This window comes from Oryza glaberrima, chromosome 6 (assembly GCF_000147395.1).
Source record: "Oryza glaberrima chromosome 6, OglaRS2, whole genome shotgun sequence".
Lineage (NCBI taxonomy): Eukaryota > Viridiplantae > Streptophyta > Magnoliopsida > Poales > Poaceae > Oryza > Oryza glaberrima.
In genome coordinates, this window is record NC_068331.1 from 17,736,351 (window position 1) to 17,763,948 (window position 27,598).

The 27,598-nt window shown below is 43.7% G+C and overlaps 1 protein-coding gene across 1 annotated transcript; it reads left to right on the forward strand.

Moving 5' to 3' along the window:
• Window positions 1–3,960: 3,960 nt before the first annotated feature.
• Window positions 3,961–5,749, forward strand: LOC127777311 (cytochrome P450 76M5-like). The gene has a single exon (XM_052303886.1). The coding sequence runs from the start codon at window positions 3,983–3,985 to the stop codon at window positions 5,582–5,584; it is 1,602 nt and encodes a 533-aa protein (XP_052159846.1). The 5' UTR covers window positions 3,961–3,982; the 3' UTR covers window positions 5,585–5,749.
• Window positions 5,750–27,598: the final 21,849 nt, after the last annotated feature.

The following is a 27,598-nucleotide window of genomic DNA, read 5'->3' on the forward strand; positions in this document are numbered from 1 at the left end:
GATATCTGACATGCCATGTGCGTTGTAAAGGGTTGACAGTACTGGAAGGAGAGAACTGAAGGTGCTCAAATTTTTTTATTAGTAAAAAGTATATATCAGCGCATAGAGCGGTGCATATTAAAACAGCCCAAGGCACGGAGCAGTAATGCTGCATAATGGCCCGGAATGGTTGATCAATTGGTACACAGTATTTATTTCACAATGGCGTTGCATTATTGAATATAAATTTTAAGGCACCAATTTATATAGTGCCAAAAAAAAGCCAGAGTATGATGGGATGTTTTTTTTATAAACTGTGCACACACATTATTAGTTATCCATATAGGATAAAAAGAAAGATCTAAGCCAATCAGAGGGGATGGATGGTTAGAATACCAAAAACAAAAATTAAATACCCTCAAATCGATGGATTTCGGTCTGACCGCACGTCTTACACTGGTCTGATCTCACGAATGCCGCCGGTCATATTAGTGTAGATCGACTAGTCTAACCGCCGTTGGCGCTGTCGTCACTTGTCACTGCCGCTGGTCCAACTGCCGTGAGAAAATAGTTTAAAATTTTTTAGAAAAACTCACTGAAACTGGTCTGATCGAGGGTGTGCAACCAGTTTGACCTAAGGGCTAGTCTGACTACTGGTACAACATCGATCTGACCGTTCTCCACAAAGAAAAATCCTTTTCTATTTCTATTTCGAGCAAGTCTAAAAGAAAATCCAACCAAATGTACATCGTTACCAAAACAAAACAAGTATACTTTTCTTGAGAAGTCTCCGCCGTGACTGCGCAGACCAATGTTAACATAATGGCACTCACCGCCGGTAGCGCCACAGCCCTGCATAGCGCGGCAATGCTGAGGGTGATATTCCACAAGGAGATCCATGCTGCAGCTCTCCCTAGCAGCGGCGGGGTGACACTAGCAGCTAAGAGCCCGGGAAGGACACGTCACCCTTCGTCTTCATCTCCAGAGAGCCGCACTCGTCACGATAACACTGCCAATTCTGCCAGTGCCATCGTGTGACGCGATGGCCGCCGTCGTCATCTTCAATCCTGTTGCTCTGGCGGCGAGTGTGGGGTGCGGGTGCGGGTGCGTGTGTGGTGATGCAATCGTTCTTGAGGAAGATAGAAGGAAGAAAATAGAAAAGGAAGGAGATGGATGGAAAATGTGATGGTAGTGGCATAGTCCTAATTTTGTAAAATTTCAGTGGCACGACTACACATTTGCAATGGCAGTAATCCAGCTTACATTTTATTTTTGGGGGGCTTTTGGTCGGGTTATATCAGGCTAAATCCAATTGGTGGGATACGAGGCGCCTAGGCCTCATCTCACAGTTATGTTTATTCTTTATTTAAATTAGTCTTTTAAGTTTATATATCCAAAGTTTATGCTTTAGTTCACGTACTCGAAGTTTATATACCCAATGCGAATTTGAATTTAAATGCAGATTAAAAAAATTCAATGTATTTATTTATATTTATAATGTTTATGCACACAGATATTTTTAAACGTAGTTATTTTTTCTTTAGTTAGTATTTTGTTTCTTCTATCAAACTAATTGTTTAACTTTGTTTCAAAACAAATCTGAATGTGCACGTGGTAGGGAGAAGAAAGTTGCAGTGTCTGGTGGGGTGTGGCCGATTTTGACTCCACGTGATAACCCATTCATTAGGTGGACCCCGAAACGATTAGGCTCGGGGACCCGAATGTTGACAGTCGTTAAGTAAAATTAAACTTTAACCGCCAACTCTGCATAAAAAAATTAAAATAAAACTAAGTGGTATGGGTTTATTACTAATTATTTTCACTATTAACTTTAGAAAATATATGTATCCAAGTAATTTAAGGAGAAAATACATCCGCCATACAACAAAAATAAACTTTCGGCTAATCACATACTAGCAGAAGGATTGGAGGCTCCACCTGGTACTCAAAACCGACTTGAAATATGGCCAAACCATCCTTAAGGGCAAGTTTTATAGTAGAGGTGACTACCACATCCAATTTCATGTATTACATACATAATTAAATTAAGAGGTGATATGTATAATAGGTTATCTCTACCACACAATTCCCAATATCTCCAACACTCTCACATGTTTATTTAAGTTTGTGTATGGGCTGCCCCTTGCATGAGAGGTGACTATTTCTCTCTCATTCTTCTTCTTCTCTCTTCCACCTCACTATTTAGTCCTATATGTCATATTGGGGATTGTGCTTGGATGCCCATAATACTTGCCCTAACATCGTAGGAGCCAACATGCATGTCAGCCACCGACCAAAAGTCGGTGGCCAGAAGGAGTCGCCAAGGAGACATTCATTGTGCAAGACCGGCGCTTCGTCGCCTGCGCCGTGGCGGACGCCAACCGCGCGCTGAGCTTCTGCGACCGGTGCATTAGGCGTGGTTTAGTTCCCTAAATTTTTTTTTTCCAAAAACAACACATCGAATCTTTGACACATGCATAGAGCATTAGATATAGATTAAAAAAACTAATTGCACAGAGGGGGGAATCGCGAGACAAATCTTTTGAGCCTAATTAGTCCATGGTTAGTCATAAGTGCTACAGCAACCCACATGTGTTAATGACGGATTAATAGGCTCAAAAGATTCGTCTCGTGCTTTCCAATCGAGTTATAAAATTAATTTTTTTATTCGTGTCTAAAACTCCTTCCGACATTTGATAAATATCTAATGTGACATTAAAATATTTTTTGTCGCGAACTAAACAGGCCCTTATTTGGAAGACCATGCGCGGCATCGTGGTGGCGCACGCTTCTCACCATCGCAGCCTCGCCGCGGCGCGCGCCGTCGAACGGTCGAAGTTGCGTGTTGGACTTTCTGTTGCAGATCGGAAAGGCCGACTTGCTGACATTAACTGCGGCCGGCAGCTGAGGCCTCCGAGTTTCAACGATGAGAAGTAGGCCAGGCTCAGGCATGGGGGAGGACCTGCCGGGACCGGGAGTGAGATTGTCAAGAACTTCCGGTTGTCGACTGTTGGCTGTCTTTTTAGCTACAATCCCCATTTTCTGTGAGTAGTACTAGTGTACTACCTAGCTAGATGACTTTGATAATACTATTGCATAATGAGTTTTCCGTACTCATTTGCCGGTATTTCGGTTCCAATAATCAAAGCTCGGAGTACTTGTCATATATATAGCTCCTTTAAACTCTTATTCCCTGAACATTTAAATAACAACCAAGAGAAGAATCCCATGCGTAGCTGATAAGAGTGGAATATTGACCGGATAACACCTGTCATTTTACTCCCCATAAAATTTAACTTAAAAAAACACATTTGCAATGTCATGAATCCAATTTACCGTTTATTTTTTTTTGGGCTTTTTGTCTTCTCAGATCAGGCCTAATCCAATAGGTGGGATATCGGGCGCTTGGGCTTGAACTCACACACATGTTTATTCTACATTTTTTAAGTTTAGACACTAAAGTTTATACTTTGGTTTACATACTCAAAGTTTATATATCCAATAACAATTTGAATTTAAATTCAACTTCAAAAAATTCAATGTATCTATTTATATTTATAATGTTTATGTATAGGAATATTTTTTTTTAGAATTACACAGTACAACGCATACACTCACAACGCACAAACCCTACTCCTATGAGCATCTTCGAAAACAGGGCCAGCAAATCCATCCCAAAGCCATTAAATCTAAATCCTGAAAAATTCGCGCTCATGGGGAATCTAGGAACTATAGTGCTAATGAGGCTCTTGTAACCACTAGGCTACAGGCCCCTTCACATGCACATGGATAATTTTATATATAGTTTTCTTTTCTTTTGTTAGTTTTTTGTTTTTCTATCAAACTAATTGTTTAAATTTGTTTCAAAACCAATCTAAATGCGCACGTGTATTGAAAAATTTTCGTATAAAGAAGTGTAACAAACGCTCGATTTTTGGATTTGTAGACGTTTTTGGTATTTTCTTCGTATTGCAAGCCACGGGTACCCAACTAGCATAAGTAGATGCAGCAACAGTTAACAGAATACGCAAACGCAGGCTCCGACACTCACGCCGAACGCAAACAGAGTGAATTAACCGCCGCAGAAATGGGGCACGAACTCTGGGTGCTATGGGCAACGCTTGCCGTCTCGCTCCTCTGCTACCTCTACCTGACCAGCCACCGCCTGGGCTCCCGCCGGCGCCGGTGGCCGCCTGGCCCCCGGCCGCTCCCACTCCTCGGCAACCTCCTGGACCTGCGTGGGGGCAACCTCCACCACACGCTCGCGCGCCTCGCCCGCGCCCATGGTGCCCCCGTCATGCGCCTCCAGCTGGGCCTCTCCCCGGCCGTGGTCATCTCCTCGCCGGGCGCCGCAAGGGAGGCGTTCACCGCGCACGACCGGCGCCTCGCCGCCCGCGCCGTGCCGGACGCCAACCACGCGCTGGGCTTCTGCGACCGGTCCATGATCTGGCTCCCCAGCGCGGACCCGATGTGGCGGACCCTGCGCGGCGTCGTGGCGGCGCACGCCTTCTCGCCGCGCGCGCTCGCTGCGGCGCGCGCCGTCCGCGAGCGCAAGGTGAGGGACCTCGTGGCGTACCTCCGCGGGCGCGCCGGGCGGGAGGTGGACGTCAAGGACGCCGTGTACGGCGGTGTGCTGAACCTGGTGTCCAGCGCGCTCTTCTCCGCCGACGTGGTGGACGTGGGCGGCGAGTCGGCGCAGGGGTTCCGGGAGCTCGTGGAGGAGCTGATCGAGTCCATAGCCAAGCCCAACGTGTCCGACCTCTTCCCGTTCCTCCGTCCGTTCGACCTGCAAGGGTGGCGTCGCTGGACATCCGGGCACCTGGCCAAAATCTACAAGGTCCTGGACGACATAATCGACCGCCGGTCGGCCGAGGACGACGCCGCCATGGACAAGCGCGGAGACTTCCTCGACGTGCTGCTGGAGCTCATGTCCACGGGCAAGATCGCGCGGGAGTACCTGACGAACATCCTGTTCGACGTCTTCACCGCCGGGAGCGACACCATGTCGCTGACGGTGGTGTGGGCGATGGCCGAGCTGCTCCGCAACCCGGGCGTCATGGGGAAGGCACGGGCGGAGATCGACGCCGCACTCGGCGGCAGGGAAGCGGTCGAGGAGGCCGACGTGGCGCGGATGCCGTACGTCCAGGCCGTGCTGAAGGAGGCGATGCGGCTGCACCCGGTGGCCCCCGTGATGCTGCCGCGCAAGGCCGCGGAGGACGGCGTCGAGATCGGCGGATTCGAGGTGCCCAGGGGCTGCGCCGTGATCTTCAACACGTGGGCGATCATGCGCGACCCGGCGGCATGGGAGCGGCCCGACGAGTTCGTGCCGGAGCGGTTCGTGGGCCGCAGCCGCGCTACGGAGGAGATGGACTTCAGGGGGAAGGACTTCGGGTTCCTCCCGTTCGGGTCGGGGCGGAGGCTGTGCCCCGGCGTGCCGATGGCGGAGCGGGTGCTGCCCCTCATCATGGCGTCGCTGCTGCACGCGTTCGAGTGGCGGCTGCCGGACGGCATGTCGGCGGAGCAGCTCGACGTGAGCGAGAAGTTCACCACCGCCAACGTCCTGGCCGTCCCTCTCAAAGCCGTTCCGGTCGTGATCGCCTGCTAGCTATTTTTTTCTATATGCACTCTCTGTGATTGTAGCCCTAATTAATGATCTAGCCACTTCACTGTACTTCTCATCTAAATTTAAAACCAGTAATTCAAACATACAGTACCTGAGTGCCGTAATCGTTGCGTAACAGGAGCAGGGTTTAAAATTGTGAAACGAAATTTTCGAAATTTCAGTTCTATCGGAATTTTTATTTTTTTTTCGTGAATTTGGTATTATTTTGTTCAATTTTGAACAAATTTTATTAAAAATTCATATAAGTTCAGATCCAAATATCCAAAATTTCGGTATTTCAGCCACCACCGATACAAATAACCCAACCGAAAGATTAAACCCTGAACAGGAGATGTTTCTTAACCTGTCATAATCTGCAAACACTTTGAAAAAAGTTCCTGTTAGGTGCGTGAACTTGGTTCTATTTTGCTGTTTAAATTATCATGATGGATAGCACGAAATATGGTGTGTTTCGTCCTTATTTGACCAACTGATCCGCGACGTCGAACGGTCGAAGTTGCGTGTTGGAATTTCCGTTGCAGGTCAGAAAAGCCGCCATGCTGACATTAACTGCGGCAGCTGAGGCCTTCGAGTTTCAACGATGAGAAGCAGGCCTGGTTCAGGTATGGGGAAGGTCCTGCCCGGGAGTGAGATTATCAAGGAGTTTACTTCCGGTTGTCAACTGTTGGCTGTCTTTTTAGCTACAATCCCCATTTTCTTTCAGTGGTATTACGTAGCTAGATGACTTCGACAATATAGCATAATGAGTTTTTCGTACTCATTTGCCGGTATTTCGGTTCCATGCAAAAATCAAAGCTCGGAGTACTTGTCCCATATATATATATATATATATATACATATATATACATATAGTATATATATATATATATGATAGCTCTATTCTACACCCTCCTCTTATCCCACCCCACGAGGCCCACCTCCTGATCCCGCCCCCCATCCTGGCGCCCCTTCCCGCCCCCCATCCTGGCGCCCCTTCCTCCCTTTTTTTCTCTCTCTCTCGATCTCTCTCCCATCTATATTGGATAGAAAATTTTAAAACTAATTAAAAGTGACAAAACCAAGGCTTGAACCCATGACTCATGGTTCAAAGAAATGCTTTATTAACCAATTCACCTTATGACATCTTGTGATTAGAGTTTGTTGTTTCAGTTTTATATATCTCTATTTAAACTTTGTGAGAGCAAATCACTTATATTGTTGTGGAACTTATAATCTGTTATAATGTTCCAATAGTAACATTATTGTAAAAGTGCAGTAACATGTAACGTTACTGCAAAAATATATAGATTGTTACTGCAAAAATATATAGATTGTTACTGCAGCTTTGATAGTAATATCCCGTGGAAATTATAGTAACACAGAGCATGTATGTAGTAGTAACGGTACTTCTACAGACTATCGAATGTTGTTACTACAAGAAAGTAATCATGTTATTATAATATGGTGATCTTGTTACCGCACAATTCCTACGAGACGAGTGCACCAAAGAGGTGGGCGTGGAGGGAAGGGAGCAACACAAATGATACATAGTAGCAAACTAAACACAAATGGATTATTTGAAATTCTAATCTTTAAACAATCATATCTCTCGCATCACATATTATATTTTTGAACCGTTTCCACCATAATGCTTTAAAAAAAGAGCTTTATAAAACTAGATTCATCATCGCTATATTTTGACAACGTTATAATATTGTTACTGTGAGAAAGTAACCCTGTTACTGCACGATGGTCGTCTTGTTACTGCATAATTCCTGTGAGACGAGGACAACAAAGAGGTGGACGTGGGGGGAATTGAGTGGGCGGGTTTGACCGGCGGAGGATGCTTTGACCGCCCTTTTGATTAAGATGGGAGGTGGGTTTCGGGCCCTAGGGAGGGTGGGGGAGGTGGGTTTGATCCATGGGAGGGGGTGTAGAGAATAGTCTATATATATATATATATATATATATATATATATATATATATATATATATATATATATATATAGAGGAGAGTCAAGGGATGACACAGAAGGGGACGCAGGCACCAAGTGGAGGACCGTCTATCAGAGATGCAATTGATGATGGTGACTCGAAGGAGATGAAGGAATAGAAGATTTCAATAGAGGAGAGTCAAGGGACGACACAGAAGGGGACACATGCACCAAGTAGAGGACCGTCCATCAGAGATGCAATTGATGATTGTGACTCGAAGGAGATGAATATTCTCTGATGGACGGTCCTCCATATGGTGCCTGCGTCCCCTTCTGTGTCGTCCCTTGACTCTCCTCTATATATATATAGCAAATCTTTACACCCGGGTGTATGTACTCCCTCCTTCTTGTTGGATATCCATTAGTTGATAATGGATAGTTTGGTTAAGAATTAAAAAATAGTAATATTCATTTTATTTTTAAAATTCTGCATATGCGAGCTGCTATTCTATTGTTTTTCTTTTCAAATTTTTGCATGCATGCACACCGGACCGTGAGGAATTAATGGCCAGATTCAAAATTTGAGATATACTATTTCCTTAGTAGTTAGTCGATCGAAGTATATACTCTTTTCAAAAACTAGTAGTATAAACTATTTTTTCAGTACATGGTCTGTTTTGTTTAGCGGAAAAACGTACTAATATTTTTCAGTATATACTGTTCTTTTAGCTACTAGTAAACAACTTTATTTTTTGTTGATACACAACTCCACACCGGATTTGGTTCACAATTGAACGAGGCCATGCATTTGGTTCCGAATTTAATAATGTACCTATCTAACTATCCTTAGTAGTACCAGTATTTATCACCATTTAGAACAGTATTTACCAACATTTAGAATTGGTCGTATATAGATCACTCCTATATACCATTTTTTCCTAGATCGGTGGTATATACTGCTCTCTCTTTTTTTCAAGTAGTATATAAGTAGTATGTACTTATATTTTCAGTATTATGTACCGTTTTAAGGAGTATGTACTGTGTTTTCAAGAATCCAGTGTATACTCGATCGGTTAATTAGGTGTATGTACTGTTTTTTATCAAGTATTCAGTATATATACTAACTCAGTCGGTTAAGAAGTATGTTCTTTTTTTTAGTATCCGGTATATGTATATGTATATATATATATATGTATATGTGTGTATATAAATATATATATATATATGTATGTATGTATATATATATATATATACATACATATATATATATACACATATATATATACATATATATATACACATATATATATACATATATATACACATATATATATATATATATATATAGCTTTTAACTCTTCTTCCCTGAACATTTAAATAACAACTTCGAAAAAATCCCACGCAACGGTGATGCATGGGCATGCATCATAGACAAGTATATGAAAAACATAAGAGTAAAATATTGACTGGATAACACCTGTCACTCTTAAAAAACAATACGATATCTCTATAAATTTTCCTTCTCAGCATTGCTCGCTAGTTTTTCTAAATTGTTTGTTGCTAGATCTATAATATATAATATTTAATGCATCCCTATAAGCAATTTTCTTTAATCTTCTTCATCTTGTAAAAAGAAAAGTAGACTTAGTTTGTTTACGAAACATTGGTAACACTTAAAAGTAATGCATTTTTTCTTTTTGGAAAAAAAAATCCCTTTTACTCCCACCGAACTATTTTGCGAGCGCTTAACCCCCTAAATTAATTTTCGGCTTATTTTACACAACAAACTAGTGAAAACGGTTCATCTTATAATGCAGGTACCTGCCACCTTTATCAAATTACATCATGCCACATGAGCCTAGTCCACTCGGCCCATGTAACATCCTGTAGTTTTAATAATCAATTTAAGTCGAAATCTTGTACGTTCTTAGTAATAGATGGATATTTTAAATCTATTTGTGTTTAAAACCTGGTCGATTAATTTGTGTATATAAAAACTGGTATAAACTAACACCATTTACCCAAACCCTTGGTTTGAGATATTATGAAACCATAGATATCATTATAGGGGAAATCTTCTAGAAAAATAACCCTACAACCTTATGGTAGAAAAAGGTCACACCCTGATTTTCATTTTTAGAATTTATATTAAATGTTCTGTGAGGACGTCCCAAAGCCTAGGTGGTGTAACGCTCCAAGGCATGTCAGCACGAAATATCTGGATGGATGGGGTCTCAAATAAAGCGCAAATAAATACAGTAACCATCCAACCTCATCGTAGACCCTGACATGTCTTGAAGAGTGCACTACATAGGCTCTAAGCCATCGGATATGAAATAGAAGACACAACCGTTGGAATAGCCACACCAGTCATCTACGTCATACGCCCGTCAACCACTCGATGGTGGTGACCAAAAGCGTACCCCAGAGACTCGATCTCAACAAAGGCATACTCCCCGGTTATCTCAACCATTTCAAACCTATCCTCATGTGGGACTAGTTGCCCAGGAATGCAACATAGTCTCACATAAATCATCTCAAGCATGATATCCAAATAATAAGTGGTTCTAAGCAATAAGCATAAATAATCTTAATAATGTTCTAAGTAGTACTTGGCGACAAGCCATAAATATTGGTTCATGCGGTAAGCGTGCTACCCAAAAGCCCATAGGCAAACCGACTAGGGTAAATCCCTAGTTAGAACCATCCTGGAAATCTGCAACATCACAAGCTGCATCAAACTCCTCATCCAAACAGTCATTACCTGCAGCGGGGTCTGAGCATAAACAAGTAAAAGAAAGCAAGAAATCAGTACATTAATCAAATTAATGTACTGGCAAGTCGGAAACAATCCTAGCATTCTACATGTTGGCCATATTCAAGGATAAGCTGTGTATAGGTTAATTTGCATAAATGCCAATTTTAGTTCACAACATGTTTCGCAACGGAATTTTTTAACAATAGTATAGTGTAAGTAAAACTTGTAATGTAAATGGATAAATAACACACATCTACCCCCTCAAGGTAGATCATCACCACTTTCCATCATCTCATCACCATTCACCGAACTTTACCCAAGTTCACAAACAAAACATTCCAACCATTTTCCAAGTTCACAAGAGTTTATCAAAATCACAAATTATACTCATGACACTTCACCATGCCGCTCATGACCGTGAGCACGGCTAATCGATTAGTTTTAGACTCTGCAGAGTTTGTACAACTTTTAAGCCCACATGATATGGATCGCTCTAGTTTGTCCGATACCCGTCGGTATCACCACACTCTACACAATGAGTGTGATCTAGAGGTCATAACGAAACCGTTACATTGTTTATTGTCTAGCCTTGCACCAGCACGATGTGTGTTTTACCCACGCTCCTAGCAAGGTAGCGCCACTAGGTAGCGGGCCCACGCTTTAACGTAGCGCCGTAAGGAACCCAGCCCAGAATCCCTCACGAGGCACGACACCGTTGTATTGGACAGATTACCTGCTCAAATCATCACATACCACATATCATTAATCAATTTCATCATATCACAAACCATAGGAAGTTCCGATAAGTTACCAAAACCCGGTAACCCATACCCTTTGGCCTACCAAGATGCAAGGCTAAACTCTAAACAACTTAATAGGTTGAGGCCAGCCCATACTTAGCACATGTGGTTTGTACTTTTTTCATTAGTTGGTGACATAGAGTGGGGTCCTTAATCGACCCGGGCGAACGCTCCCCCTATCGGTGTACAACTACCACCATATGTACACCACTCGCCGCCCAAGTCTAAAAACAAGTTATCTCCATTTTCAGTTCACAATACTCACACATTTAAATTTCTGTCCAGCAACATCAAAATAACCATTTTCACATATAACATTTATCAAAACGAGTAATTTGCAAGGCGGTAACCGAATATAAGCATATAGCGGCAATATAAGCATAGTATAATCCCAAAGAACACAATAATTGTATTCAAAAGCACTCTATGGTTACAACCAGCAAGGATTCAATATTTCAAGGTGGATTATGCAGCAATTAGGTCATATCTACCATTCCCACATTTATATATTTTTTTACCAAAAGTAATACTAGCTAACGTATGCATGTTTGCAATAGAGTCATTTAGCCCAATAAAACATAGGATCAATGTGATCAAAGGAGGGGCAAACTTGCCTTCGTCTGCAAACTCTTGAACCTGGTCATCAACAAACTCACCCTCTTCTTCTTCGACGTATTCTTCCTCTATACAAAATACGCGTATACGATAAATACAAAGATGCATAAAAACCAAAATGCATGAAAATGCATGAAACTTATGCAGTGAGTGTGTGCTGGTCTTAGGTGATCTCTGGTGAAGGAATTTTTATTTTGTCACTTTTTATTTACAGAGATATGCATTTTACAATTAAAAAGGTTTAAAAAGGGCTAAGTTTTATTAAGCAACATTTTTGTACAGAAGTGAAGAAATTACTTTTACAAAGTTACAGAGAATGATTTTAGAAAGTTAACAGAAGTGGTTTCACAATTTTTGTAGCTATATTCAATTTGTTATGGATTTAACAAGTTCTAGGCAACATTATGGCAAAACAAAAATAAAGGAAAAGTTTGTACAGAAAGTACCCAGTTTTATATTTTTATGAAATAGTTCACAGCTTTATTAATCTAACAAAACTGGTTTCACAATTTTTGAAGTTAAAATGAATTTTCTACAAATTTTAGAAGTTCTGCTCATTCTCTGTTTAAACCAAAATAGAAATCAATTTTCGAAATTGAATTCCAGCCGGGTCCATAGGTCAGTGAAAGGAGATTTGCAGAGAGGCCCTCGGAAGTTGGAGGAATCAACCCGCACTTCTTCTGCCACCTGGACAGCAAACTTTATTAAGAGTCCCTATTCTTTTGTTTATTTCCATCAAGGTTCTGCTATAGTAATATGAGTCATGGCAGTTTTCAGATTGGACCCTACAGTCGATCAAATTCAAGAAATGAAGTCCCCAGCTAGCTCACATCGGGAGCAGCCATGGCTGAGCTCGGTCTATGGTTCACCGGCGACGATCGGTGGATCGAATCGGTTCGAGCATAAAAGAGAAAATGTAGAGGACGTTCTTGCGCATCCGTGAGTGGTGGTGGTGAGGGAAACGGTGGTCTGTAGCCCATGGAACATGAGCTACAGTGGCGGTGTGTCTTGGTATGCCCATGCATGTGCATGCAGAGGCTTGGTTAGTGCAAAAGGGTTAGTGCATGTGCTCTCATATGGTACCAGGGTGCTCACCAAGCAGAGAAACGGAGGCAGCGAGGTCCAGGGAGCGGCGGAGGTGGTGGTTGTTGGCCAACAGCGGCAAAACTCCGGCGTCGACGTCGCCGGGTCGACTCAAGGCGCGAACTGCAACTTCGAGAGTACGGGGGTGTGAGAGATGAGCCACAGAGGGTGCATGCACGAGGAATCCGGCAAAAACTCACCGGAGCTTGGTGTTGCTTCGGTGGTGAGGAACGGTGGCCGGAGCGGCGTCGGCGGTTCGGGTGGCCGGCGGCGAGGACGGTGACGCCCACCACGCGCTCGACAGATTGGTCCTAGGGCAAAAGGGGTATGGGTGAGCTCGGTGTGATGCGTAGGTCACGTTCCATAGGAGGGAAGAGAGAGGGACTCACCGGGGATGCACGGCGACGACGGCTAAGTCGCCGGAGCCGGGGAAGATGGCCGAGCTCTAGGCATTCTGTGCGTGGGGTGTGTTTTCTTGGACTTGGAACGCGATGTGGGGAGTGTGCTGTTGCTTCTGGTGCTTTGGCTTGGGATATAAGGAAGAGTGGAGTGGGGGAGTGAGAGAGAGAGAGGTGGCTGGTGCTTTCATTGTGTTCCTTGAGCATCCATTGGGCATGGGGGATGGTGGATGCTGTGAGGGGAGAGTGGGAGGATGTCATGTGGGTCCCAGAGGGTGTGGGGCCCACTGTCAGTGATAGAAATTCGAAAATAGCCTTGGAGGCTAAGTCAAAGAGGGTTGCCTGCCAAGGATCTTTGGAGGGGATTCAAGGTGGATTTTGTGCAGCAAGAAATCTGGGCTAGATATCCTCTTGGTCAGGGGTGATGTGGAGAGTAAATGTGCTGAAGTGGATTGGGTTAGAAGTCTCTGGTTTAGGTTTGATGGAGTGATGAACATGTATTGACAGTGTTGGTTAGCAGTAGTTGACAGTGCAGTTAGCAGCTGATTGGATTTTTGGAGGGAGAGAAGAAAGGGTTAGAGAGTGATCCAGGGTGTGCCACTCCTCAGGGTGTTAGAAGAAAGTTAGTAGAAGACTTTGGCTGAAACCAAACTTCAAAAAGAGGTTTTGAAATAAATTTTACAGAGAGAGCAAGTTTGAATCTGCTAAGCAGTTCTTTTCAGGATTTTGGAGAGATTAAAGGAGATCAACAAGTTAGCAAACCTTATTGAAAAACTGAAAATTTGTGGGTTGATTTCTGACATATCAAGGTATTTTTGAGATTTTTTGTGGAAGTTTTGGATGCATATAATTACCAGATTAATTGTTTTTGTGACTCTAGGCCTATCAAGATGCATGTGATGATGAGATGATTAAGATCCAAAAACAATTAAAATCACTCCACAACCACATGATGCATTTAAATTAAATTTAGTTCTCAGGTTTACAGGCTTGGGTATGTTACATGTTCTTTAATTACAAATGAAGTAAAATGTGAGAAATAAAATTTCCTTATTAAAACATGGTTTGATTTAATTTTTATTAAATTCTCTATGATTAATTACACTCTCGAATTTTCTCGGATTTTTGAGAGCTCATATTACTAATTTTAATAATACAAAGATTTTTTTGGTACTTATATAAATGAAAATAAATCTTCAATTTGTTTCAGCCCATACCCTTCTCTCTCTCACCACGCCCGCCGGCCAACCTCTTTTTCTTTCCGGCCAAAATATAAGTTTCGTCCTCCCACGGGCTCAAAGAAGGAAGAAAAATTATACATTTCCTCCCACAACAGTGTCTTCTTCAACCACGAAATCCCCTCGAACCCGTAAAGATTTTGCAAAATTGTTAAGGGGAAATCTTTCCCTTTTCCTCCTTTTCTTTCCCCCCGAAAAATCCGACAACAAATTCTCTTGTCCTAGTTTTGCTCTCTTCCTCCCCGCCTTTAAATAGAATCCCCTAATCTCCTCTCTTGTTTCCACTCTTTGCCCTAGGCTCTCGTTGTTCGTAGCGCCGCCACCATCGTTTGTTGAACTCTAGTTGTGCCCCACCGCCGTTTCCGTCGCCACCAGAGGTCATCATCGCCACCTCTTCGTTGCCATCGTCAATTGCCAGAGCGTCACCACCATCGCCGACCAACCTCACCACCAAAAGTTGGCCGTCGTCATCCATCCTTGCTGCACCCCTTGTGAGTTCCTTGAGTCACGCTTGTCCTTCCGGTGTCCTTCGTTTCTGCCGTCGTGGCAAGGAACGCCAGCATCCTTCCGGTTCGACGTCGGTCATTGCAAGTGAGGTGACATCAGCGCCACATTGTCTGCCTCTTCAGCTGCCACCTCAGCCCTTCGCTTGCATTGCCGCTTGCATGTTTTGCCTGTGTGGCATCCATCTGGATTCAATCTTGGCCGTATGATCTCGGTCAATTCCCAGTCAAGATCTATCTCAGTCGACCATTCCCGTGGACAGCTATGGACTCTCTCGGTGAACCAAGTCTATGGGGGACCAATCCTTGATGACGCAATAAATCCGATTTTCCTATGCAATATTAATTCATTATTGCATCATAATCCTAGAATATTTTTTTATTAATGGTTAAACTCTAATTAAACTTAGAAAAACGGATTTGTAAACTCGTGTAACATGATGCAATATGAATCCACGTGATGTGAGAATCGACATCTATTGTTTTTTTTACTGGAATCAACATCTATTGTTGAGCAAGAAAATGAATCCATGTGATGCAAATGAATGCATGAGTTAGAAAAAAGTTTTGTAAGAATTTAGAAAAAAAGAACCACCTGATCTAGACAACATATGCAAAATCTATACATGTTTAAAGTTTTTGTTATAAATCAAAATACAAAATAATTAATAAGAAGATCAGCAAAAAATAAACTATATCTCGGAAAGAAACCAACGCCGACATGTAGGAGCCGCATTTCAGTGGCACATTGGATTCAACCCACCTTGACTTCGTGTTGACTACAATGGGTCGAACATGACAGAGGATCACTCTGTTGTCCTCGGCAGCCCCACAAGTCAGTGGCCCTAATCATTAAAAATTAGTATTTTAGATGCCTGCCCCCTTTCCACTCGTCTTCTCCCCACTTCACACCCCTCGCCTTCTCCCCAACCTCTCCCATCAACCGGCGCAACATATTCTTCGCCCCCATCATCTGCAGATCGCAGCAATAGGCATCATGTACAGATCGCAACAATAGGTGGAGGTGCGACGATGGGTGGTCACCCCAACCACCACTCCCGGCGTCAGGAGCACGACGAGTTTGGCCGCTTTGCGTAGAGTACTGTGTCCTCGGGGCCATCGTCCACCCGTCGCCCCTCATCCTCGCTGGGGCCATCGTCCACCAAGGTGCCGATGATCCCGATCTCCACCGAGATGTCGGCCTTCATCGAATGCGATGAGGACGTTGTTGGTATTTCTTACCGACATTACTAGAAATATAAATTCCCAGTAAATGCACTAGAAATTGTCCTGGTATATATATGGTTTATAGAAAGAATCCGCAAGCGCACGGATGTAGCATTGTAGCATTTCACTCGGGAGTATTACAAGGTATCGTATTTATTTAATCCTAAGGGAAGATTGTAAGAGAGAACTATGCTAATAATGTATACATGCCACTTGTATAATCAAAATCTAGGCATGGGGTTAAGATATTTATTTGGATAGAGTGACATGAAGCAAAGCACTTATATATCTCATTCAATCTTCCCTAAACTAAGTGGAAGAGAAATAGAAGAACAATCAATCCCTATAATTCTAGTATACACTCAACTTTACTTTACACCTACTAGTATACAACCATATAGCCAATACCCCCTAACAGTGCCCTCCTGGTGCTTTGAGAGACTACACCGGGTTGCGGAGTTTCTTCCGACAACCTATCATGGTTGTCCAACTGGGCACCGGGTTGCGGAGTTTCTTCCGACAACCTGTCATGGTTGTCCAACCGGGGCTAAATACGGAGGAGTACCATCCCCAGGAAAGTTTTTTAGGAATATATACTATTGTGGAGGAATACCCGTACTGAGCTGTCACCATCATCTGCCCACCTCGACTGACACATAGCATATATGCCTAGATAATAATACTTAATAATCTAGACACCACGTCTACATTATTAAATACTACTCTACATCCCTCGAGATGTCATGGAGTAACCGAGTATCGGACATTAAACCCACACCACTGCACCTCTTTGGTCGGCTAACTATACGACTGTACCGATACAGATATAAAGCAAAGACAGTACTCAGATATACTAAAGTATCTAGAGGATATAAAGAATAATATTTCATTTACTCCGAGAGTCTTAAAAGAAAGAAGGAAAACTACTAAAGCCATACCGAAATTCCTCCGAAGACTCCGAGAGATATTCTATTCTACTCTACTTAGCACTAGAATACTAAACTAAAGTGTAGAAGAGATATCTTGAGCTTGCTTGAGTGTGAAAAGGAGTGGAGGAGGTGAGGGCCTTTTATAGCTGAAGAACAACAGTTGTGGCGGTTGGAAAGGTCGGTAATACCCTCCAACCGTCATTGGGAGTGAATTCCCACCGTCTGAACAAACTCCCGGATTGAACAGTGCTGGTACTGGTTCAGCCGAACCCTGAACCCTGGGCTAGGCCAACCAGCCTAGTACTCGGCATGTCGTCTCCTCTTCTGCTTCTAGACTCAGATCAGTAAATTATGGGCCCATTTGATCGTGTCAATTATGAGTTTCTAGCCCATTTCTCCACAAATCTGATTCACGAAAGCATTTGATTGATTGTTCGAGTATTTTGCTATCGGTTCTCCTCCATATTGTATCTCTTTATTTACAGACAGATAGAATCCAAGTACAAGTGGAAATAGATTATTCTAAAACAAATATGCATTGCAAGCATAGCTAGTTCTCCTTTATTCTAGTTATATTGATGGTCGAAATTGGTCTATAATGACCGTCAACAAACCCCCCAAGCTTGAACCTTTGTTCATCCCAAGTAAAGGAATCACAAAAATTAAACTTGGTTGTTGATCAGGAGTTGCTACTATGTTATATATCTAGAATGTACAAGTGCAAAGTTTGAGTACTCTCTCTCGTATTAAGCAAGTAGACATGGTGGCTTACCCACACACCCAATCTCATGTCGGAACACATGCTTCTCTTCACCTTGGGTGGTTGAGAGACAACATAGATCATAGAGTACAATTATCTCTTCCATTGCCTAACTCTTATTCCGGAAGTTTTCAAATGATTTTGCAAATAAAACCAAGTTCCTCAAGTGATTCTCTAAATCACTCAATGTGTATGAATATTGTTCCTCACCAAGATTATGCCTTTTTGTCTCCTACACTAAAGCTGAATATGTGTGGTTTGTTAGGGATTAAGAACAAGGCATACTTGCAATCACATTTATTACTAAGTCAAAAAATCTAGATAAAGCAGATAGCAAATCATACTTAAGATCAAGATCGTGCATCGTGTTTGGAATATATGGTGGAAATGAAATGAACATGATTACTCCTTTTGTATACCTCTTCCTCATTTTTGAAAGCTTTTGAGAGAGAGTCTTTTTGGCTAAATATATTTTTTCTCAAGAATATTTTTGAGAGAGTTCATGCCCCAATATGAGAGAGAATATTTCTCTCTCTCTCTCTCTAGCCAATCTCCTCTTTTATTTTTCTTTTGAAAAAGAGGTATAAATATCATGGAGTACTTATTTAGTGGATGACATATATGGTATATGATGGAATGGAATAGATGCTAGCTTCCAGTGTAGAAACTTAGCATATGTGCACATATGTGGGTGCATGATCTTGATCATAAAGTATAAAAAGCATCTACATAAGTCATAAAGTTTGACAAAATTTAATGGGCATACAAGCAACCAAAATGTATAAGGTTTCAACGATGCATAACATTTTTGGCATTGGCTGGAATTCATATCAAATGAGTAACTTTAGAATTTTATCATTTTGAAAAACAAATTATCTGGAATTTAAGTCAAACTTTGGAGTAAGGCTATAGTAACTCTATTTCACTATCTCATATCTCACAACAACCTAGACTTAGATCATGCAATGTGCAACTCACTTCTCTCAGGTTCCCGAATAATATTTGGCTTTCCTTACTTAAACTTGAGAGAATACTTAACTATTAACATATACATAAGAGATATAGAACAGATCAACTATTCATCATATCAACATGGAGAACTAGGTTGTCTTACCTAGCATACAAATCTAGCCTATCTTTTCGGTATTTTCTATTTTGCAAATTTTTATATTGTTTTCAAGTTTATAAATGCAGTGCATGAAAGAAATATACAATGTGATACAAGTTACCTCAGTGGGGGAGAGGCATCTCCCCCAAGCTTGCTTTTCGCTTAGGGTCCCTAATAGGGGTTGAATCCTTGGAAGCGAAAGTACGCCTGCAGGTCAGCTTGCTGTTGCTGCATCAAATTGTTGATGTTGGCGAATTGAACATCAGCATTTTGCTGCCATTCTTGCGTTTGGGCCATGTGTCCTTCGAGGTTGTGCTAGATTTCTCCCGCCTGCAACTCCAGTGCGTCCATCTCCTAGTGAGCTCTCCCAAGACCCCTCGAGAGGAATTGAAGCACCACATCTTGGAGAATCGCAGCATGCCACTGGTGCTGGAAGAACGGGAGTTCCCATACGATGTGTCTTGAGACACTTGCCACCGGTGTTCACTAGCACTCTACCAGGCTGAACCTCCGGCGTTGTAGTGTGGTACTTGGGTCCATCCGGGAGCGTCTCCGGTTGGTTCCCAGTTAGGGATACAAGTGGGTAGTCCTGCTACCCGCATAAAAACCCGCTTGCTAGTTCATTTTCCACATAGTAGTACAAAATTTAGAAGAAAAAATGAACTAGAAGTGAGATAAGTGGGCTAAAAAAACCCGCTTGCCTGCCCCACTTGCATCCCTATTCCCAGTCAGCCTCGTACATCTGCACTGGTGGTGAGGACGTTGATCCTTCATGCTCTTCTCTTGCCATGTTACATGGCTCCCTATGCATCGTACCTACACGAAATTCCTCTAACGTCTATAGGGGAATGGTTAGCTCAAGACAGTTGTACAAATGATACCCTAGATTGGGTAATGGGATTTCATTTGTACAACCTGGGAAAAAGAATATGAGAGAGCCATCTACTCCATGCTTAAGTATGTGACCTTGCACTAAGTAAGATTCATCAACATAGGTACGAGGGGCTGAAATGTAAGCTATCTGATCATGAGAAAGAACCCCAAGCCCCTTTGCTACGCAAGTAATCAAAGAAGTGCATTCAGTTGGAGCAGTGCACTTCACATTTTCTGACCATTTCCTAATCATATATTGCACCGGAGCAACAAAAAGTGGATTCAGATTTGAATTCAAACAAAAAGTCCCTAGCGGCTTGGGATAAAGGTTTGTAAGCCTAAATTGAAAGGAGGTTTGGGAGTTATTAACCTCTCAATTCAGAATCAGGCTCTACTGTTCAAGCTTTTGGAGAAATTCTATAATAGGAGAGACTTGCCTTGGGTGAACCTTATTTGGTCTTCTTATTATGGTAACAGAATCCCACATTTGTCAAATCTAAAAGGTTCCTTTTGGTGGAAGGATGTTTGTAGTCTGATGGATCTGTTCATTTGTATTGCTAAATGTAATGTGGGTGATGGAGTTTCATGCTCTTTCTGGTATGATGTGTGGTAAGATGCCCCCCTTTCAATTTTGATGCTCAGATTGTTTTCTTTTGCTCTGAGTCCTAATTCCTCAGTCGAAAAATCTCTCTCAGTCCCTTCAGAGGATAATTTCTATGTACCTCTGTCTCAAGAGGCCTTGCAGGAGTTCCAGACACTTCAGATTTAGTTGCAGCAACATAATTTGGATCATGAGAAAGACATATGGGCTTTTATTTGGGGAACTTTGAGATATAGTTATAAAAAATTCTATGCTCTGAATTTTTGCGCTTTGCAACCTCCCCAGCAATTTATATGGTTATGGAATAGCAAAGTTACTTCAAAAGTGAAAGTTTTTGGATGGCTGCTTCTGATGAATAGATTGAATACTAAGTATATGCTTCATCATAAGCATTTTGCGCCTCCAAATTGTGATCTGTGCTGTGTTCTTTGTCCTTCTCAGCTGGTAGAAGATTTACGACATCTTTTCTTCCTTTGCCCCTTTTTGATCAATTGTTGGAATTCCCTGGGCATAGTGTGGGACAGTTCTCTGCCTTTTGATCAGATATTTTTGCAAGCAAGGAGTACCTTACAGATCTGTTGTTTCATGGAAATTTTTTTTAGGTGCTTGACTTCTCCCTGAGACCGTTTGACCAGCCAAAAGTCTATTTCACCTCCCTTCTACTCCCTCGGGCCAAAACCCACAGACCGCCACCTCCTCCACCAAATGTCTTTATTATATCCCTCCCCACACCTCGGGCAGTAACCCCTCCTAATCCCCCTCAAGTGTCTCTCACCACTGAGTCACTTATGGATGGGTCCCACCACATGTAATCTCCTATTAATCCACTCTGTGCCGATAGACACTTACACGTGGGACCCACCCTTGTTCCCGCGCGCGGTCCACCACCTTGGCCTGCCGCGCACTCGGTAGACCCGATCTACCATGCACCGGCCTTCCTGAGCTACTGACAGTGGACCCCGTGAGGAATATTCCTTTCCAATGAGAGGAATAATTTTTCCTTGGATTATAAATCCGTAAAAACTTCGGAAATTCATATCTTGCAAACCGTGACTCCGATTGACACCGTTGAACTTCTGGAATTCTTCTAAAATCAAGATCTATCCAATGGCACTTTGAAATGTTTGGTAGTTTATTTGGAGGTTGTTATATGGTTTTCTCGTACTGACTGCGTATCAGATATTGCGGATATTCAACGGACGTGGATTTCGCGAAGATATCGATTTCTAAAAGCAAGGCAAGTCACTGCGCTTCCCTCCTTGAGCATGTTGAACCCATTTTATAAATGTTTTGTTTATAAATAAAGTTGCATGCTAATTATAAAATGCGTACCTAAAGTTGTATGTGAACCATCCTTGATATTGTTACCTTTATTATATCCTTGTTGCCTGAGTCTATTATTTATGCGTGGTCAAATATTGACATTGCTTAGATTTGCTTAATTATAGACAATTATACACTCCATCGTAGTTGGTTATGGATGTGTTGGTGGTGGTCACTCGTCGAGAGTGATTGCTAGAAGACGGGTGGAGACATGAGCACCACCCGCGATGCAAAAACCTTTGCAAAAACCGAAAACCTAATGAAACAAAATGTTTTCGACTGGGTGCCATGAATAGAATATGGTTGGTTCTGGAAACGGCTAGTCGTCGACCCTGCTCAGTTAAGGACCAAATCAAGAAGCTAGGCAGGAAATGATCAGAGTACGACCGCACTTCTCGACGGGGTATGGACCCGGTGGATTGAGAAATCCTCGTGGGGCGGCACCCCTGTCATGGTGGTTCTGTATGAGGATGATGTGATGTTGATGAAGGGTTGTGTTGTTTTGCACGCGGGAAATCTAAAATGCACCTATATATGCCGTATATGTAATGTAACTTCTTATGATCCCGTAAGTGCCAGGACTCCCCTCACTGCTGGCTCGAGGGGGTGTGTTGTGCTAGGAGTGCAATGGAGATTTATAGTCCTTGGAGCGGGTGCCGAAATGCGAGAATGACCGAAAAGCCGGGTCTCATGTGTTGGGACTAGGCTCATGTGTTGGGCAAGTCACGGAGTGTGGGATTAAAAGCGTACATCCACTGCAGCGTGAGTAAACCAATCTATTCGAATAGTCGTGCTCGCGGTTAATGAGCACCGGGACTTGTACTATTCTTGACTAGCCTCATAGATTTTAATCTTGCTTATATTAGGAATGAGGTGAGACCTTGCCCGATGGGTGGGAAGGTCATTGTGATGTTGGAAGTGTGGAAAACTAGATGCGAGGGTAAACCCGACCAAGCGAGGCTTGGGGAAGGTGGATGAACCCTCACGGATTAATGACAACTTCAACTTAACGTTGTTTTCAGTTAAAACTGCTAGGTCATAGGTGAAATCTAGCTTTATGCAAATATACCTAGCTATCCTTGAACCCCTGTGTGCACTAAATGCATTATGTACAGTGGTGGCTTGCTGAGTACGGTTGGTACTCACCCTTGCTTAACTAAATCTTTTAGGAGTTGGAGTCGACCATATGGGAACTATGTTGATGAAGAGATGTCGAAGACTGTGGAGTCAGGACCTAGGTTCACCAGTCGATGCCTGTGGACTACGTTGGTATTTTGTAATGTACATGACCATGTTCGGTCTATTTGGGTCCCATTTGGGCTACCCTTGTATTATAATGTATAGTCAACCCGTATAACAATGTCTGCTTGTGATATACAACTGTGCGATGTGTGTACCATCTACTGATTCAGGGAATGGTATTGTAAAACACATGGGGTTTTCGGTATACAAAACCGGGGGGCCCACATCCCGCTAGTCGGCGTGCACCGGCGATCGGGAGAGCAGGTCTCTGGAACCTCTGCCTTTAATGTCCTGCGCCGGGAGAAAACGTCAATAAGAATTTTGGGAAGCGCTTCGCGTGACTGCTCCCTATTCGACCACAACAGCTCATCTACCTCTTTGCTCGCGTGCTGCGCACCGTTGTCAACGCTCACAACCACGAGTAATTCCTGCTGAGCAGCCGGTCTTCCGGTACCCTCGGTACGTGTTCATCATGTTGCACATATTTGATCTTTTCATGCTTTACTATTTAGTTTACATGTGTAGATCTAATGATGCGTTTATGCTAGTTTATATTTGCAATGTCATGATTTATTTATGGAACAATTCATAAATTCAACAATCGTCGCCCCGCTCGGCCCGCTCCGGACAGCTGCATCCACCAGCCAGCCAAAGAAAGCCGTGGTCGGTGCCAGATTTGGAGGCCTCGGCCTCCCCGTTGGCCGTTGCGGCGGTGGTACTGGACGGTGGTGGAGGCGACAGCAGCTGGCGGTGGTGGAGAGAGGAGGGAGGCCGGAGGGAGGAGGGAGGCGGAAGCGGTGAGTGGAGGGAGGAGGGAGAAAGAGGCGGAGAGACCGAGGGATATTTTGGTGGTGCGGTGGATTTAATTCGTTGGCGGTGCTCTTTACCTACCGTGCGAAAACCCGATTTTCGCTCGCAGACGTTTCAGTGGGCCGCCAGCGAAAAGGAGCGCATCTTCGCTGGCGGCCGTCTTAACTCGGCCACCAGTGAAGATCCATTTTTCCTGGCGGTCCATACCCCCCCTCCCCCCCCCCACCCCTCGGAGTATTTTCGCAGGCGGTGATCATATATGGCCGCCAGAAAAAAAAAGTTGATGCCATGAAAATTTGATTTTGTAGTAGTGATTCAGAATTTAGCTTGTGACATGTCTGCAATTTATGATAGTGTGAAGTTGTACCACATATCCGTTTACATCCCCCTCTCCTGGCCTGTTTTTGCTCTTCTAGCGAGGGTCCCTTTGAAATACAAGGAAAAACAAAGGAACCATTTAGGAATCACTAGGAATGAGCAAAGGACAAATGTGGGATATTCTTCTTTCCCTGCGATTATAGAGGAAAATGGGTAGGAAATTTAACGTCCACTCCAACATCATGGTGAAGGCAAATCATCTAGTTGTTACAGACTTGTTCGTTGATTTATTGTAGACATCTGACACAATTTACTCCAATAATATAATCTAGAGGAATTTACATGTTTTTTCTACAACCAAATAAATGCATAGTTCTACAAAATTCCCATGTTTTTTCAATAGTTTATTTCACATATCTGTTCCTATCTTATTCCTTTGTTTTTCCTAATTTTATATAAAAGTCTTGTGTTTCAAATGAGCCAAATTATGTAATTTTGTACATATTAATAGTTTCTCTCTACATATAAACTTTCTGAAACATGTATAGTGATGCGCCGAACGCATATAGCACTATAGAAAAAGGCTTTTCCCAGGCGGCCAAATCATATTTTCGCAGGTGGACAAGCCATCCGCCTACACCTCAACGCCTGCGAAAATAGTTGATTTTTGCAGGCGGGCAACACATCCGACTGCGAAAATAGCTTCGAGCGCTAAAAGAAAAATGGGCAGCCACCGCCGGACGGCGGTAGCTTCCTGTTCCCAATCCATTCCCCATCCAATCCCCATCCAATTCATCTCCATCCAATCCATTCAATTCATCCAAAATCACCATCCCCATCCAATCTGTTCAATTCATCCAAAATCACCGAATCAATTGGAGCAAAGAAAGCAAATAAAGACATTCAAAAAAATCACGGCCGCCGCCTAGCCGTCATCCGTCACCGCCGCTGCATGTCCGTGCCACGCCGTCGTCCGCCGCTGCATGTCCGCCGCCGCCGCATGGCCGCGGCCCGCCGTCGTCCGCGCCGCCGCCGCTGCCTCAACCCCCCTCGCCGCCGTGGCTGCACCGCCTCGTCCCTCCTCGCCACCACCGCTCGCCGCCGTGCTCCTCCCGCCCCCTCCGGCCAGATCTGGGAGGGAGGGGCCGGGAGCCGCCGGCCACCGCTCTCCCCCCGCCTCCTCCGGCCAGATCTGGGAGGGAGGGCCCGAGAGCCGTGCCGCCTCGACCCTCCTCGTCGTTGCTGCCCTCCGCCAAGGGAGGGAGGGGCGCGCCCGCCGCCATCGCCGGGAGCACACGCCGCCACCGCCCCGCGCCCGGCCGCCGGCCGCCGGCCTCCCCCCTCCCCTCCCCCCTCCGGCCAGATCTGGAGGGGAGGAAGGGAGGGAGGGGAGCCGCCGCCCCACGCCGTCCGCCCCGCACCGTCCGCCGCCGGCCGCCCCGCGCTGTCCGCCCCTTCTGCCGGTGGGGAGAGTGAGGGGAGAGGAGAGGTGAAGGGGAGGGGAGAGGAGAGGAGAGGAGAGTGAGGGGGAGAGGGAAGGACTTAGAAAAAATTCGGCCCATCTGCCATGTATATATATCACGCTAATTTTCGCAGGCGCACCTCATGTGGTCCGCCTGTGAAAATGATTTTCGCAAGCGGACATCAAATTTCACCCCGACTTATATTTTTGTAGGCCGTTATTTGGCTCTTAGCGTCATGTCCGCCTGCGAAAATAAGACCCCTACGTTGGAAAAAATGCTTTTTCTAGTAGTGTAGGCCGAACATAACGCATTTTGGTGCATATGTCTAGCTGCATAAATATTCGCCCACTAGAAGTACTCCACATGTCACAATTGTTAAAACTACGGTGTTCTCCATGACGGGCGTTTTGATAGTGCGTGGCATATGGCAGGCCACGCACTGTGCCATGACATGTCATTAGTTGCCGTAACGTGGTAAAATCTTTAATCTGAAAGCTCAGAATTCCATTTACAGTTAAAGATTTTCCTTTGGTATATGAGAGGAGTACTCTTAACAGAAGACATTTTGATTAAAAGGAGAAGGAAAGGAAGTTTCTATAACTCTAAAGAAACAATTCAACATCTCTTTTTTTATTGTCATGCTGCACATTTGGTTTGGAATGCTCTTTTCATGGTTCTAGCTAGAATACAAGTGCCCACTTATGTTGCTAATCTTCTAGGTGGTTGGTCGACGGACTTAGTACCTAAGCTTAGAGATCAACTCTTCCTGGGAGTTGCGGCTATCTGTTGGGCACTTTGGCTTGCTAGTAATGATGTAGTTATCAATGGCTCAAGTATAAACTCTTTCTTGCAGGTTATTTTTTGGGGGACGCACTGGAGTCGCCAGTGGTCCTTGCTTCTTAAAAAAGGTGACAAGGAAGCTGTGAAGATGGGGTGCCAAAAATCGAAAGTTATCGTTATGGAATTCTACTCAAAGTCTCGATGGAATTGTAGAGGAAGATTGAATTGTTAGCTGAAATTTTTTTGTTGTGAGACTTGTTCTGGATGTTTTTGTCATCTATTTGCCTCCTATGGTGACGTTTGCTTTTGAACTTGTTTGTCAGCCTAAGTGTGTGGTGATGTAATACTGCGGCTGCGTACATCCTTGGGGATGTATAAGGCAGGTTTTATTTAATCCATTATCTTAAAAAAAAGTCGTTACTTTCCTTGGCCCAGTCACTGTCCCAGCAGCACAAGATTTGCAGATAAAATCATCGATTGTCTTGAAAACCACTGAGAAATTAAGGCTAATAATTCTGGACGGTTGCGTCAACATTTATCTGGGCTTCCAGTGTGCCTGCTATCAAAGCTTGTTTGACTTGAAGGATGAAGTGAAGCTGATCAACTGGGAAATTTGAGTCAGCTAATGTTTCGTGTACTACATAAGACTTGACGCAACCGAGCTAACTGCATAAACGTGGATAAATCATATGTGTTGGTAACTTTTTGTGATAAGTTGACAACAACGATCGCAGTACCTAATGCCTTGAGGTGATCCTAGAGTCACCAATCACCTTAACCTAGCAAAAACTAGACCAAGATGGGTTTTGATAACTAAACCAGCTAGCGGAGCCGATTTCTACATAACTACCCATCTCGCGGGTAAAACGGAAGGTTTTCAGGACAAACCTACAAAGAGGTGTCGCACTCTCGCAGCGGCGGCGGATGATTTACGGTGCAAATCGACAAAGATGGACAAACTAAGAGAAAACTAAAAACAATATGAAAAACGATTCGATTGATTGATTGTAGATTGGTTAGTTACAGTTGAACCGGCCATGTCCCTTATATAGGGGTTGGTCTTGACCTCTACAGGCCCCTCCTTCACGTCTAACTCGGGATAGAATCCAAAGGAAACCCGAAACATATCTTCCCAAGCAAGGAAACCTCGAGACCCGACGAAACACACTCGGACTGAGACCTGCCGGTCAGACCAGCCACACACCGCCGGTCTGACCGGCCCTCAACCGGCGGTCTGACCGGTCAACACATGGC

Bases quoted from the DNA above. Each gene is read 5' to 3' on its own strand.
- LOC127777311 (XM_052303886.1), top strand. From the start codon at position 3,983: ATGCAGCAACAGTTAACAGAATACGCAAACGCAGGCTCCGACACTCAC.